Source organism: Oreochromis niloticus, linkage group LG4 (assembly GCF_001858045.2).
Source record: "Oreochromis niloticus isolate F11D_XX linkage group LG4, O_niloticus_UMD_NMBU, whole genome shotgun sequence".
NCBI classification, from domain to species: domain Eukaryota; kingdom Metazoa; phylum Chordata; class Actinopteri; order Cichliformes; family Cichlidae; genus Oreochromis; species Oreochromis niloticus.
The window spans coordinates 7,660,758-7,674,127 of record NC_031969.2 but is presented as its reverse complement, the minus strand read 5'-3'; the positions used below and the strand labels follow the sequence as shown (position 1 = coordinate 7,674,127).

Here is a 13,370-nt window from a genome sequence, read left to right as displayed (position 1 = left end):
ATCATCTATGACTGTGTTCTTTTTTTGTTAAATTCATTGAATACAAAAGGGTATGAAGGTGGTGAGAGAGACAATGTAACCATAACTGTACAATAAGAACGATTTTAATCATTCACCCGTTATTTCTAGTGTTCTTTTCCACTAAGAGCACTTTTTATGTGCTCTCACTTTCAAATGTGTTAGGATGTCTTAAGAGCTGACTCACTGTGTGCATTTGTTTTTAAAAAACCTTATCAACATTTCCATCATCTGGGGAATAAAATGCGGCAACTTTCTTTCTTACTTGAACATCACAACTACTTGTCTATCCTTCCCCTCGGGGCGACCAGATCACCGTGCAGAGCCCGGTGAGAGTTCCTTGACGATTGGAAGTGGTGTGGGTGGCGGAGAATGAGTCATCCATCATCTGTCCATCGCCTTAGGTTGCTGCTGCTGGTGCAGAGCCGAGTCGAGCCCCGTCTCACAGCGCTGAAGGAGCAGTGATGTCACAGTCGTCACTGTTCTCCTCTATCAGTGCTCTTGGCATTCGTGCACTCCAGCTAGAGTGGGATACAATAATAGAATCGAGTGTGTTCATTTAGCCCCCCCCCCACCCATGTCTCTCTGTATGGCATTTCTTCTTAAACTGCCAACTTTTCTTTTCTTTTTTATCTGCTTTCTGGCAGAGGTTTGTGTAGTTACACAGATACACTGAAAGAAGCAATGAAAATTCTATTGTGGTGCCCAAGAGATGTGGGAACGTCATGTGTCAACCTCAGCAGATTAGTTTCCCTCTTAAATCTTCCTTTTCAGAGAAAGTTTATTCCACTGCTGATCTGCCGCAGTGATTCTTAGAATGGAAAGATTTAGGTGTTCTTCAGAAAAAGATAACATTACAGGGAGATTAATCGTCTGACGTGTTGTTTTTCACGGGGTGCAGAGTTTGTTTCTTTTTTAGAACAACGTGGCCCGACTGCGTTCTGAACATGACAGCCCTCATGAATGACTCACAGTGTTAGCCAAACATCTGAAGAAATTACCACCCACATGCTTCTGCAAAAGAAAAAAAAATGACGCAGATGTTCCATTAAGCAACTTTTTATTCAACGTACTGTAGATAAATTTGATACCGCATGCAAGCTGGTGGCTCTAGTTCTGTCAAGCAAGTGACTCATCATTGGATAAATTACCGAGGTTACATAACAACTGTACTTTCTCAGCATATGCCTTCCATTGAAGTGACTTCATCCCTTTGTATAAGAAACAAACTGAAACAAACCAGAGACGTCAGCCTGGAGGGATCTTACAGGTTTTGGGTCAGGGATGAGGGTCTTACTGTGTCACTGGAGACAAGTCATAGTTTTTGTTGTTTCATTGTTATTTTAAGTACCGGGAAATAACTATGTTTACACTTGATTTGACTCATTACTTACACTGTAGGCTAATGTTCTGAAATATAGGGTTATTTCAGTTAGATGGCTTAAAATAAAGCCTCATATTATTAAGGTTTTACTGCCCTCTTCAGGTTTTTGTAATAATGCATATTTACATCCACATTAGGTGTGAATTAATTAATGTGCAGTGTGAGCATGTGACTGTCTTTTAATGTAAAACAATAAAATAATAAGTGTATTTTCACATTTCCACACGATAAACTCACCCAAATACTAAACAAAATACTCAAATATTCACTCTCCGGCCACTTTATGAGGTACACCTTGCTATTAGAGTTGCCTTAATTCTTCATGGCATAGATTCAACAAGGTGCTGGAAACATTCCTCAGAGAGTCTGGTCCACATTGACATGGCAGCATCATACATTTGCTGCAGATTTGTCAGCTGCACATCCATGATGCGCATCACCACATCCCAAAGATGCTCTGCTGGACTGAGATGTGACTGAACACCATTTAAGTATCGTGAACTCACTGTCTTATTCAAGAAACCAGTTTGAGGTGTTATCCTGCTGGAAGCAGCGACCAAAATATGGATACACTGTGATCATAAAGCAATGGACATAGTCAGCAACAGTACTCAGGTAGGCTGTGGTTCAGTTGGTACTAAAGGGCCCAAACTGATCAGAAAATATACCCACCAGCAGCTGTGGAACTGCTAATATGAGACAGGATGGATCCATGCTGTCTTGTTGTTTACACCAAATTCTGACCCTACCGTCTGAACGTTATGCAGAAATGAAGCCTCATGAGATCAGGCAATGTTTTTTGAATCTTATATTTTCCAATTTTGGTTAGCTCGTATGAATTGTAGCCTCAGTTTCATGTTCTTACCTGACAGGACTTCGTTTGGTCTTTTGCTGCTGTAGCCCATCTGCTTCAAGGTTTGATGTATCGTGCGTTCAGAGATGTTCTTCTCCATATCTTTGTTGCAGTGAATGGTTATTTGAGATACTGTTGCCTTCCAGCTCCTCCTCTGATCTCTGGTATCTACAAGGTATTTTCACCCAGAAATCTATTTTTTTTTTAACCATCTGTAAAAACTGTGTGGGAAAATCTCACATCAGCCCATCTGGCACCAACAGCCATGCTGTTTAAAGTCACTTAAATTACTTTTTCTTCCCCATTTTGATGCTCATATTGAACTTTAGCAGGTCATCTTCACTATGCCTAAGTGCATGGAGTTTCTGTCATGTGTTTGGCTGATTATTTGACTGATATTAGTGTTAACAAGCTGTAAAATAAGTATACCTAATGGATTGGCAGAAGAGTGTATATATTTTTTTACATTAGACATCACGTCTAACATAAGCTCAAAAGCAGACTAACAACTCAAAGTGTCCCCATTTTTCATGCGTCCACACATCACACCCAAGCATTGTATTTTATTCCCAGCACATGCACTACTCTTGGAAAAGGAAAATGTGTAATTAATAATAAATACATTTAAATACTGCATAAAGCAAAAGGGTTCAGTTTGAGAAGTGTCCTAAATATTTGTGCCAAATGGTGCCATTGACAGACAAGTACAGCCCCTCGCTCCTACAGATCCAGACCCAACCAGATAAAGCAGGGCTTCATGTATGTGTAAAGACTTTCAAAGGCCAACATTTTTGGATGTTATAGATGTTTAGTGCATCTATGTTAAAATGCAAACCACTGATACCTTGGCCTTGGCACCGCTTGCTGCTCATAGGATGGTGACAGTGGTAGCCAATTAACACTGGGATAACCAAGCCAGGAAGGGCAGAGTGAAAGTCTTTCCTCTTTTGGCAGACTCAGTGGGGGTGGCAGATGGTGCTTAGACAGGCTAAGCTGTGTACTTCTGTCTGTGTAGAGATTAGAAACCAGGTGCTCCCTTGTAAACGTGACTGCAGGCCAATCAATAAAGCCTTTGTTAAGTTTATCTTCTTTAATTCTATTCTCTTTAATTCTATTCAACCAGCTTGAATTTGGAATCAACTCTGAGATGAAACAACCTCTAGAGGGCACCAAAACAATTCAGTTCAATGGATCAAGCGGTGTAAATTTATTTTGAATAATCATTATTCTCCATTTAAGAGTTTTTGGTCTTGGGATGATCTTTAGGTTTGTTAGAAAATATGCAACAAAACCCACAAATAATACATCAAGCAGAACAAAGCAGCTGTGATCAGTGTAATCTCCTCTGTGTGGCCTCAGACGTAAATCCAAGAGTAAGAGTGGCTTAGTAAACAGTCACTGCAGACATTGTACAGTGACCGTGCTCAAGAATATATCCCATACATCCCATAATTTAATTCTTATTCATATTGCTTGTTCTTGCAAAGTTAACCCTTGAAGATTTAGGCATGCTACATTTAGTAAAGAACATTATGTGAGTTTTTTTCGTACAAGTAGGCTAGCTTAAATAGTTTTATAGTGTTGTCTACATAACTGACAGTTGTGTTTATGGTACAATATTCATTTAAAAAAAAAGTATAAACCATGTTGTTCCATAAGATTGGACCCCTCTTTTGTTGAACTGTCAACTGAAAGTGTAAACTTTTCTAAATCTGATAGAGCAGGATGTTGCTGCTAATGCTAGCCAGATTTCTAGCAAAGTTATTTCCTGGACCAGCTGGAACAGTGGCTGTTCTGGTCCCAGAGCTTTTCCTAACATAATCTATGCACTGGTATTGTTAATTTTTTTTTTATAATAATAAAGATACAAAAAAGCATATTTGTCACAGATACAAAGCAGAATTAAAAGAGCGAGGAAGTCTTGAAGCTGGGACTAGCATAACAATTTGGGTTATTTTGACTATAAGTCTAGCGCTGCTGATATTCTGTTTGTAGTGTTGAAGAACCAGGACAGATAACATCACTTCTTTTCTTTTGACGGCTTCCCGTTGATCAGGCCGGACTCCCAGCGTTGCCAGAGAGAAGCTTTCTGTCCTCCTGCTCGGTGAACTTTTGGCTCCTGCTGTGAGATAAGATGGAGAAAAACAAAAACAACCTGGATTTAGAGTGAGAGATTAGCTCCTGCTTTCTCAATTCACAATCAGTTATACTTATCCAAGCATTTGTACAACAAAGAGGATACTTTAAACTTAATGTTTTTCTTTTATTTGTTTTAGTATTTGATTAGTATTACAAAATTTGACATTCTGAGCTCTGTAGCAATACTTTTCAATGCTTCTGTATGGAATTCAGTGCAATACACAAAACAGAACCTTTTTATAATCCTCTGTTCTTGCCAGTGTTTAGCAATACATCCTATAGTTTTACAGAACAATGAAGAAAACAGTAAAGTAGAATTAAGACTTGGTGCAGGTGAATCACCTCTATCTGCTCCAGTTTTATCTGGTCCTTTTTAGAAGGAGGTGGCCAAACCCGCTCCAGTTTCCCCCGTGACTGTTTCCTGATGTCTGTAGGGCAGAAAGAGAAAAAGAACAACTAAGTAGCTAAGCTATTATATTGGGTAAGATTAGCAGCTCTCTACTGCTTTGACTGATTTTGGAAGTTTTAGGCTAGTTCTGAGAATCTACACAGCTCGATTGTAATGAAAGTAGGTAATTAAGCTTCTTTAATTCCATGCCTTCTAAATGGCTCAGCAAATAGTAAGGATGCCAATGCTTTCCCAGACACACGCAACTTCAGTGTCATTCATTTAGCATACTATATGTGTAGCGATCACAAAGTCAGCTGGACGCTTTCACATTGCAACGATACCACTTACATATCTAGGAGGGAAGAATGACGTGAGCACTTTAGAACGGCCGATTCTTTCAAAAATGTTTCACGAACCTTTTTTTTTTATATGTACTTAAAGGATTCTAGACTTATTTGACCTTAGGAATGACTCACTTGCTCACTTGAATGACACATATTACTGTCATGTGTGGCTTTGTCAGCATGACCTGGAATCAACTCAATCTTCAAAAACAGCTGCTGATGATTGAATTCTAACATGGTGATACTTATTGACACACTCCCTTGATTTCTGAGTTCTCATGCAACGGCAGGAAAAAAAAAATACACACAAGCTACACTTCATATAGTTCTTTCAAATAGATATTTCAGCAGTCTGAAGTGATTTTTATTTGCACCAGGCTATAACCAAACTAGAAATACCCAGGTAGTGCCATTCATGTTCTCCCTCAGCCAACAATTAGATCAGACAGCTGACAGCATGATGTGCCCTTAACCATCAGTGACAGGGATGACAGTGAGTTGTTGATAAGATGTCTGGAATAAAACTATGTGATGCTAATGATGAGAAGCATTCATTAAAGTGTTCAGACTAAGTGTCAAAAGACATGTGGGATGAATAAAGACCTAAATGGCTCTTGTTTTCCCTTGATGGGGTTTTAGAGATCTTATGCTTCACATTGTCAGCAACGTTTAGCTAAATGAGCAAATTAGGTTAGAGCTCATGCAATTGCTTATCACTGATGGAAGGCACTCACATGTTAAATAGTTGTAGTCGAGTAAAAAGTATATTTTTCTGTGAAAACTTTGGAGTACTCTTTAGTCTAGTAAAAGTCTAATCATGCCAAAATTATATTATATAGTAATGTTCCTCAGTAAATAGTATAAAAAGCTGTCCTTAACCTCCTAGGACCTGGCGTCCACATATGTAGACATCACATTTTGGGTTGTCTAGACCAAAATACAAATTTTTGCTCTACAAGGGCCTGAGTTCCATTTACAAGGACATAATACTGCCACTGTTCTATCGACATTTAAAACGAATGTCCTCATATGTGCATATAATTTTTCTCAGAAACAAAAATCAGGTAAAACAAAATATGGTAATTCTTTGTTTTTACAATCATCAGGTCCCAATCAGCCCAAATAGCAAAGAGAAATTAAAAATGCATGCCATGAAAGTTCAGGTCTTAGGAGGTTAAGGACTCTGCTAAGTAGTATAAAAGTGATGTTAATCAGGTGCATACTAACCTGCTGGGAGTGTTTGTGACTTTTGTTCATCTTCACTATTCTGTCTCTTCTCTCCATACAGTGTGCGTCTCTGTTTGCGCAGCTCCTCTTCTCTTTCTTTGGCTTCTCGGATGTCCTTCTCTACCTCTGGTTGTAGAGCCAGAGCTGGACGCAACTTGAAGAATGGGTTTTGCTTGAGGATTGAAGACTCTTTGTTTGCGTTTGCTGCCTTTGCTTTACCCTCCACAGCTAACGTAGAGACGTCATTGCTTATAGAGTCCATGCTTCTGTACAGGCGAATGTGTTTGTCTTGTTTTGGGTAAGGGGATAAGCGAGTTTTGTCTCGTGATCCCCCAGTTGGGCTCTTTGACCTGATGCTGTCAGGACTTTTTTCCTTCTCAAGGTTTGCAGATTGGTACAGCCTGAGGGAATGTGCTCTGGAAACAGGACAAGTTTTGAGGGAAAACATCTCAAGGCTACGTGTGCGCTCTAGCACTGAAGGGTAAATCTGACCTTTCCTCAGAGTTGTGGGGGATTTACGGTGTCTTGTTGGACCCTCCGGATTGTCCTGCTGGAAGGCTTCAAACAGCAGTTTTGTTTCTTTTAACTGGCGGATCTCTCCTTTGCTGTACCCCCCTGGGATTTTACCTTGATTGACCAGCACTAGTTCTCTCTGAATATCCTGACTTATCTCTTTGAGCATCTTCTGTTCAGAGAATTGCCACTCGTTGCATTGGCTTGTACCTACCTTGGTAGTAAGTGACTCAAGAGAGATATCTGTCTTAAAGGGAATCTCCAGCACATCTGGATTTTCTGCAAGATTGAAAATACCCCCAGCTCTCTGCAGCTTCTGCTTCCCCTGGGCTGCCTCATGGAGCTGCCTCTCCATGGAGGTTTCAGCTGCTGAAAATCGGTGTCCAGTGGACAGAAATGGAATTTCATTAGAAGTTTCGTGAGGGTTACTGGGAGACAAATCTGCAGGATCCCAGCTATCACTCTGATTGTCATTAGAGTCACTCGGATCTATTCTGACAATAATCTGGTCTTCTTCTGACTCTCCTGGAATTGTGGATGAAGATGTCCTTGCTTTTGTTTGAATGTCTTTGTCCTCATTATTTTCCTTTTCCATCAGGCTCACCTTTTCTTCCACGTCCTTGAGAGTTTCAAATCTGCCTTCTTCCCTCTCTTCTTCACCAGGTATATTCTCTGTTTCAGTCCCAAACATGCCCTTTTTGTCATCCATCGTGACAGCCTGCTGTTGGGTATGAGGGTTCTCTGACATTTTCACATCATGTCGTAGCTGTACCAGCTGCAGACGATGAAGCAGTTGCTCACCTTGTTGGATATCAGTAGATATTTTCCTACTTCCATCCTCTTGCTCCCCCATTGTCTCTCTTTCTTCAGAACCTTTGGAGCTGGATAGCACTTGCATTTCTGTGCTGCCGCTTTCTTTCCTCACACAGTCATACTTTATGAGGTTATAGTCCAAAGATGTACGGTCATCATGCTCTTCATTGTCTTTGTCCGTATCTGCTTGGAAGTCAGCAGCCTGTGTCTGACTGGTTGCTGTATTGGTCCTGTTTTGGTTGCATTTGCAGAGCTTGAAATCATCATCAGAATTTGCCTCCACACTCTCAATAGCTATACTTTCTCTTAATAGTTTTGAGTCTGTTTCATCAAAATCACCAGTGTCCTTGTGTTTTATTTTGTCTCCTTCTTTGTCTAAATGGATCTGATTCTCAGAATGTGTTTGTTTTGGGTAATTGTCTTCCTCTGTATTGGCTTCCCAGCAGTTTCCCTGTTCTTCACTTATAATTACAATGTCCTCAGGTTTGTCATCCTCTGTTGCGTTATTCCCGTAAGGTCTTCCATCTGTATCATAACTAGTTTCCATCAGACAACCAGTCACGTCCATGGATTGCTGTTCTTGATAAGTTGGTGGAGAGGAGTCTTGTTCATTGGATATGTTGGCCATAGACAACTGCACCGTACTTGCAGTCACCTCTTCATCCAGCTCGTTTCGTGCTACCATTAACTGCTCCTCACTATGAGGCAAGTCTAAGCCTCTTGGATTAGCTTCAGCCTCTGTTGCGTCAACTGAAAGGGTCACACCAGACTTACTTGCTGTTGCACCTGTGCTTTTCTCTGCTGGCAGCGATGTAGCCGTGCGAGGTGGAGGAGGAGGTGGTTGAGGGATGAAGACATCATCTGCACCTTCATCATCCATCACACTGCAGTACCTCATTATAGCAGTGGGAGCAGCAGAGGTCATTGTGATTTCGTCTTGTGGCCTTTCACCAGAGGTCGCTGAAGGACTCTCTGTGTGGTTGCTCACATGGTTTGAATCCATCTTCATCCACAGACCACTATCATCATCAGAGAGCAGAATTTGAGGGCTGCGTCTAGGACCTCTTCCTTCCATGTTGAAAGGTCTTTGAAGCAGTTTGTGGTGTTCTGTCTGCGTTGCCTTTTAATTTCCTTTAAGTTTAAATAAGAGACGTGAGTGTTATTGAGGCTGATAAGTGTCAGTGCTAGTAATTGTTATTATTATTATTACTGTTGTTAGAAACTGTAAGAAAGTTTCACTGAAAATGAAACTCTTTTTATGTTATATGAAAGGACCATGGGGTACTATTAAAGGGCTTTTCAAGTAAGCACTACTTTGGTGGTGGATGTTCATAACAAATTCCAGGTTAAATTCACTAAACTGTGTCTTCTTAGTTTTGATATACGACCAAAAATCTCAAAATTTAGGATTTGTGTAGCTGCAGATCTGGTCGGGATCACAACAACAGTAGGCTTAATGGACCAAAAATAGAAATACGTTTATCCGTCCATCCATTCATTTATGTCCGGTTTTTTCTCTCTCAATTACTTTGTGTTTCGGTAGCTTTTCTCTCCTATTCAGATCAAGTACAGACGTTTCGTCTGACAAAGGAAAAACAGGAATGTCATTATAATGCAAGTCTGCCTTAAATTCTGATTTATCTTCATTCTGCCTGAACTCATGAAGCTAATGTCTGACAAGTACTGTGAGATGTTTGCAAATAGAACCTCAACAGCTATTTAAACACATATTGTAGATTTACTAAGATATACTTAGATATGTAAAATGTATGTCCTGGCATAATCTGGTTGAGCTGCAGGTTTTAAATCTAAGAGTCTATATTTACACCTGTATTCAGGGGCTTAATGCCAGCCACACTGCAGTTAAGGATTATCAACAGCAGTAACACCACGCTGTATATAAAGCTCAAGCAACAGGACATATTAATGCGCCTTAATAAGCTTAACCTATTTATTCCACCGTGCTTTAAAGGAACATTTTTCTTTCTATCGTTGCTGTGAAGAGTTTTTAGATATCATTTAAATATTATAGTAGTCTGAATATTGTAGTTTTTTGTAGTTCTTTAAAATACCTCCTTCTCCTTAAGTGACTGTGTAACATTATATGGAATTTTGTGATTCCATTATTCCTGTAGTATGGATACACTCACACACAATCAGCTGTTCTTACTCATATTTGTGCTGTGAAGCTGAATATGACTTCAGCTTCACTTATCTATCTATCTATCTATCTATCTATCTATCTATCTATCTATCTATCTATCTACCTATCTATCTATCTATCTATCTACTATTGAAACCTGTCACTTTACAGGGAAAGAAATTGAGACTGATAATCGAACAAGTACAAAGATTTTTGCATCACACAGGTATTTTAAAGGAAGAGACTCACCTGATTGCAGTGCTGTGATCATCCCCTGTGCGTGATAGCACTAACCTCAATGGAAATATGAATGATCCAGCTCATCTTCTTAGCTCATGTGCCCTCCTCTACTCTATGTCATGTGAACAAACAGAATCCGCATCTTTAAGTAGCAGTACACAGTTCAAATGACCTGAGTGAGGCCAAAGAGGTGAAAATATGGAGTCTGACTTTTGGTAAATACTGTCGTTGGTCCTGCACTGTAGAAAAAACCGCCCCCCAAATGTATGTAATCTAACAGAATGCTTCATGTTTTTTTCACAGAATTTCCCTGATATTTTGAAATACATGAATTAACATCAAAAAAGTCAATTTTTTTAACGGAAAAATTTTGCTTCTTACATTTTTTTCCCCAACAAACTGTAAAAATACTGTAGATAACTTATGATTAGTTCACAGATATGCAGTTTTTATTTACTTGATAAAGTCACGAGTTTTGAACCCCATATTTGGTCAAACTAACCCAACTTACGACCCCACGGCTTTTACCCAGAAGTTGAGTTATGAAATAACTCAGCATTTTTAAGTGTGCAGGACCAGGAGCCTTTTCTCATCTTCAGCTTTTTTTCCTGTTCCATTTTCTTCTTCTTTTTCTTGTTGTTGTTTCATTGTTTTCTCAGCTTCCTCCTCGCCTGACTTGGACCTGAAGAGTCTGAAATGTTTTTTCTCTTTATTCTTTTGTTTTCCACTTTTTGCACGTGTGTTATCTTAATTTTTTTACACTTTATGGATTTCCTTGAACTCTTCGATCGATGCTTGTAGCTTTTCTTCAGGTTTTTTACATTTCTGAATTTGCTCTTTGTGCTCCTTCTGCAAGTTTTTGGTCTGCAGTTCTTTATTCTTTGTCAACAACGCTGCATATTTTTGCAGCTGTTCTATTTTGTCCTTTTGAATTTCTCTGTTTTTGTTCAGCTGTTCCTCATACATCTGGACCAATTCTTCATGTTTTTGCGCAGACTGGGCTTTTTCCTCAAGCAGTTCAAACTTTTTGATCTCCATTTCTTTGTGCTATTTTTCCAGTTGCATCTTTTCTTTGAGTATTTCAGCATTTCTAGCCTCCAGTTTTCCAGTTTTTGCTTGCAATCATTCTCTATTTCAATGATCATGTGTGCATCTTTTAACTTTGCTTCCAGTTCTGATACTTCCAGATGGATCTTTTTCTCCATTTTTTTGTGTTCGAGCTCCAGCTGTTTATTTTTTTTCCTCCAGCTGTGCATACTGACTTTTTATGTTCTCTGGCTCTTGAAGCTGCATAAATTTCTCCTGGAGCTGATGTTTTTTCTGCAGAAGTTTATTCTTCTCCTCCAGATCTTTGTATTTCTGCTCCAGTTGTCATCTCCTCCAGATGTTTCTTACTCTGAAATTCCTTCTGCTCCTTGAGTACTTCAGCTTGGATGTGTGCATCGTTAACTTCATTCACATCTGCCTTCTGTTGCTTCAATGTTTTTGTTTTTCGTTCTCCAGCTCTTTGTTTTTTTCGTAGCTTGCATTTGCCAACCATTTCTTTTATAAAGTCAGAAAAGGTGTCTACGTGAATGAAATTTCTTCTTTCGTTCAGGAGCCCATTAAGGTGACCCCTCATTATTTAAGATCTGTCCCGGTAGATGTTACTCCATGGCTGAATACATGAAGGAATTTCCCCCCCATTGCAGTACAAATTGCCTGTAAAGCTAAGCTAACGCAGCCTGTTTTGGTTCTCTGAGTTAAAGCACATGCATCAGATTAAAAGGGGCCTCATAAATTGAATCTTTGTAATGTCAGACTTGGAGTCCCAGTTTTTCCTGATTGAGCTGTTTACAGGTTTTTTTTTAAGATAACCATTCATTTACAGTCAGCTTCCTTGAGGTTAAAGAAAATGTAAAATTCTGATGATTCTCTAGTAAGTTCTGTATTGGCCTTTTCCCTCTGATTTCCCAGCATATTGAAGGACAGGAATTAGAAACTTTTATCAGCAGTGTCGTCTTCTGAATGCTTCATCACACTGTGAGACATGTTATCCTTAAAGCCTGATTTTGACTGAGTCATAACGAACACCTGGTTTTATTTAGTTAAATTCACCACCTCATTATATTTACCTCAACTTGAGTTCATGCATGATACAGAGCCCCTGTCTTATTTATGTGTACAGCAGGAAGTTCTTCTTTGGCAGCAGAGTACTTCATATTATCTGTGGGTCAGACCATTGGGTATGGCCACATCACAGTCTTCTGGTGGTGTTGTGTTGATGTTTGCCTCCTTCTACTGACTGAACATCTGCCAGTTTTGGAGGTTGCAGTTTATGCTGGTGTTTAATTGTCGTATAAAGAAAGGATGGGTCTTTGCATGAAAGTTAATGTGCTCTTTCACATGCGCTTACAGCCTGTAGGTTGATTATGTGGACATTTGCAAAGGGGTTTTTATCACCACTCAAACTGTCATTCACTAAAATACAGGGCTACCAGGTTATTGACATCTAAGCATACCAATGACTATGGATTCATACAAATGTATGTGTTTTTTTTCCAATTCACTCGCATATCAATATGTAGCAACAGGCTCCAAATGCAATTGTATCATCATAAGCACACTCTTTGCAAATTTCTACTGTTCTTCAACTGTTCCTCATTTCCTACTGACCTCGTTTGTATTTGAATGAGATACGATTCATTTGTCTAGAAGGGGACAGTTTTTTGTTTTAGGTTTTGTGAGGTCTGCACAACACAAAGTCCTTCAAGGATGCCAGCTATTGAATTCTGTTTGGATATGACAGTGCTATATATTGTACCTGGACGACAGTTTATGAGTGTACAAGTAGGTCTTTTTTGTACGTGTGTGATTTTTGCACCAGGTTCCTTTAAAGCATTCAGCCGGTTCTGTTTGAATATGGCACTGCTGTATATTGTACCTGGACTGAAACACCGTTTATTTGTGTATGAGTGGACTTTTTTGCTGTTTTTGTGATGTGCCTGCAGCACAAGGTCTTCAAGGAGGTCTACTAATTCATTCTGTTTCAATATTACACTGCTATATACGTTGGATTGAAGGTTTTAGTAGTTTTACTTCTCTTCTTGTATGATGATTAAATGTTCTAATTCTAATTGTTTGATGATGGCATTGTAAAGTAAAATGACAAATCATTTCATGATTTATCATTTGACCACAATGCTGCAGGCAAAATACTTATAAAAAATTTACTTTAAACAGGTGATAATTTCAGGTGAAGTGATGAATCAGTCTTATAGCAGTCATTAAGTCCTTCATGACATTGCATCGTCATAAAATTGTAA

The 13,370-nt window shown here is 39.2% G+C and overlaps 1 protein-coding gene across 3 annotated transcripts; it reads right to left on the bottom strand.

Annotated features, from left to right (window-relative positions):
• Positions 1-1,061: 1,061 nt before the first annotated feature.
• On the bottom strand, positions 1,062-13,152 carry LOC100707003 (uncharacterized). Of its 3 annotated transcripts, XM_025906743.1 has the most exons (5): positions 10,594-13,152; positions 10,075-10,177; positions 6,357-8,813; positions 4,737-4,822; positions 1,062-4,377 (listed from the first exon to the last, which is right to left on the bottom strand). In XM_025906743.1, exons 3-5 carry the CDS (start codon positions 8,755-8,757, stop codon positions 4,276-4,278), a joined length of 2,589 nt encoding a protein of 862 aa, XP_025762528.1. In that variant the 5' UTR covers positions 8,758-8,813; positions 10,075-10,177; positions 10,594-13,152; the 3' UTR covers positions 1,062-4,275. The 3 variants fall into 3 exon arrangements, with proteins under 3 accessions (XP_025762528.1, XP_003443205.1, XP_005468579.1); XM_003443157.5 differs by having other exon boundaries at positions 10,075-13,152; XM_005468522.4 differs by having other exon boundaries at positions 1,062-4,374; positions 10,075-13,152.
• Between the last annotated feature and the right edge of the window lie 218 nt (positions 13,153-13,370).

Bases quoted from the DNA above. Each gene is read 5' to 3' on its own strand.
- LOC100707003 (XM_003443157.5), bottom strand. From the start codon at position 8,757: ATGGAAGGAAGAGGTCCTAGACGCAGCCCTCAAATTCTGCTCTCTGAT. The intron at 4,823-6,356 runs GTTAGTATGCAC...TCTGCCCTACAG, and splicing joins GTCACAAACACTCCCAGCAG to ACATCAGGAAACAGTCACGG. The intron at 4,378-4,736 runs GTGATTCACCTG...CTTATCTCACAG, and splicing joins TAAAACTGGAGCAGATAGAG to CAGGAGCCAAAAGTTCACCG.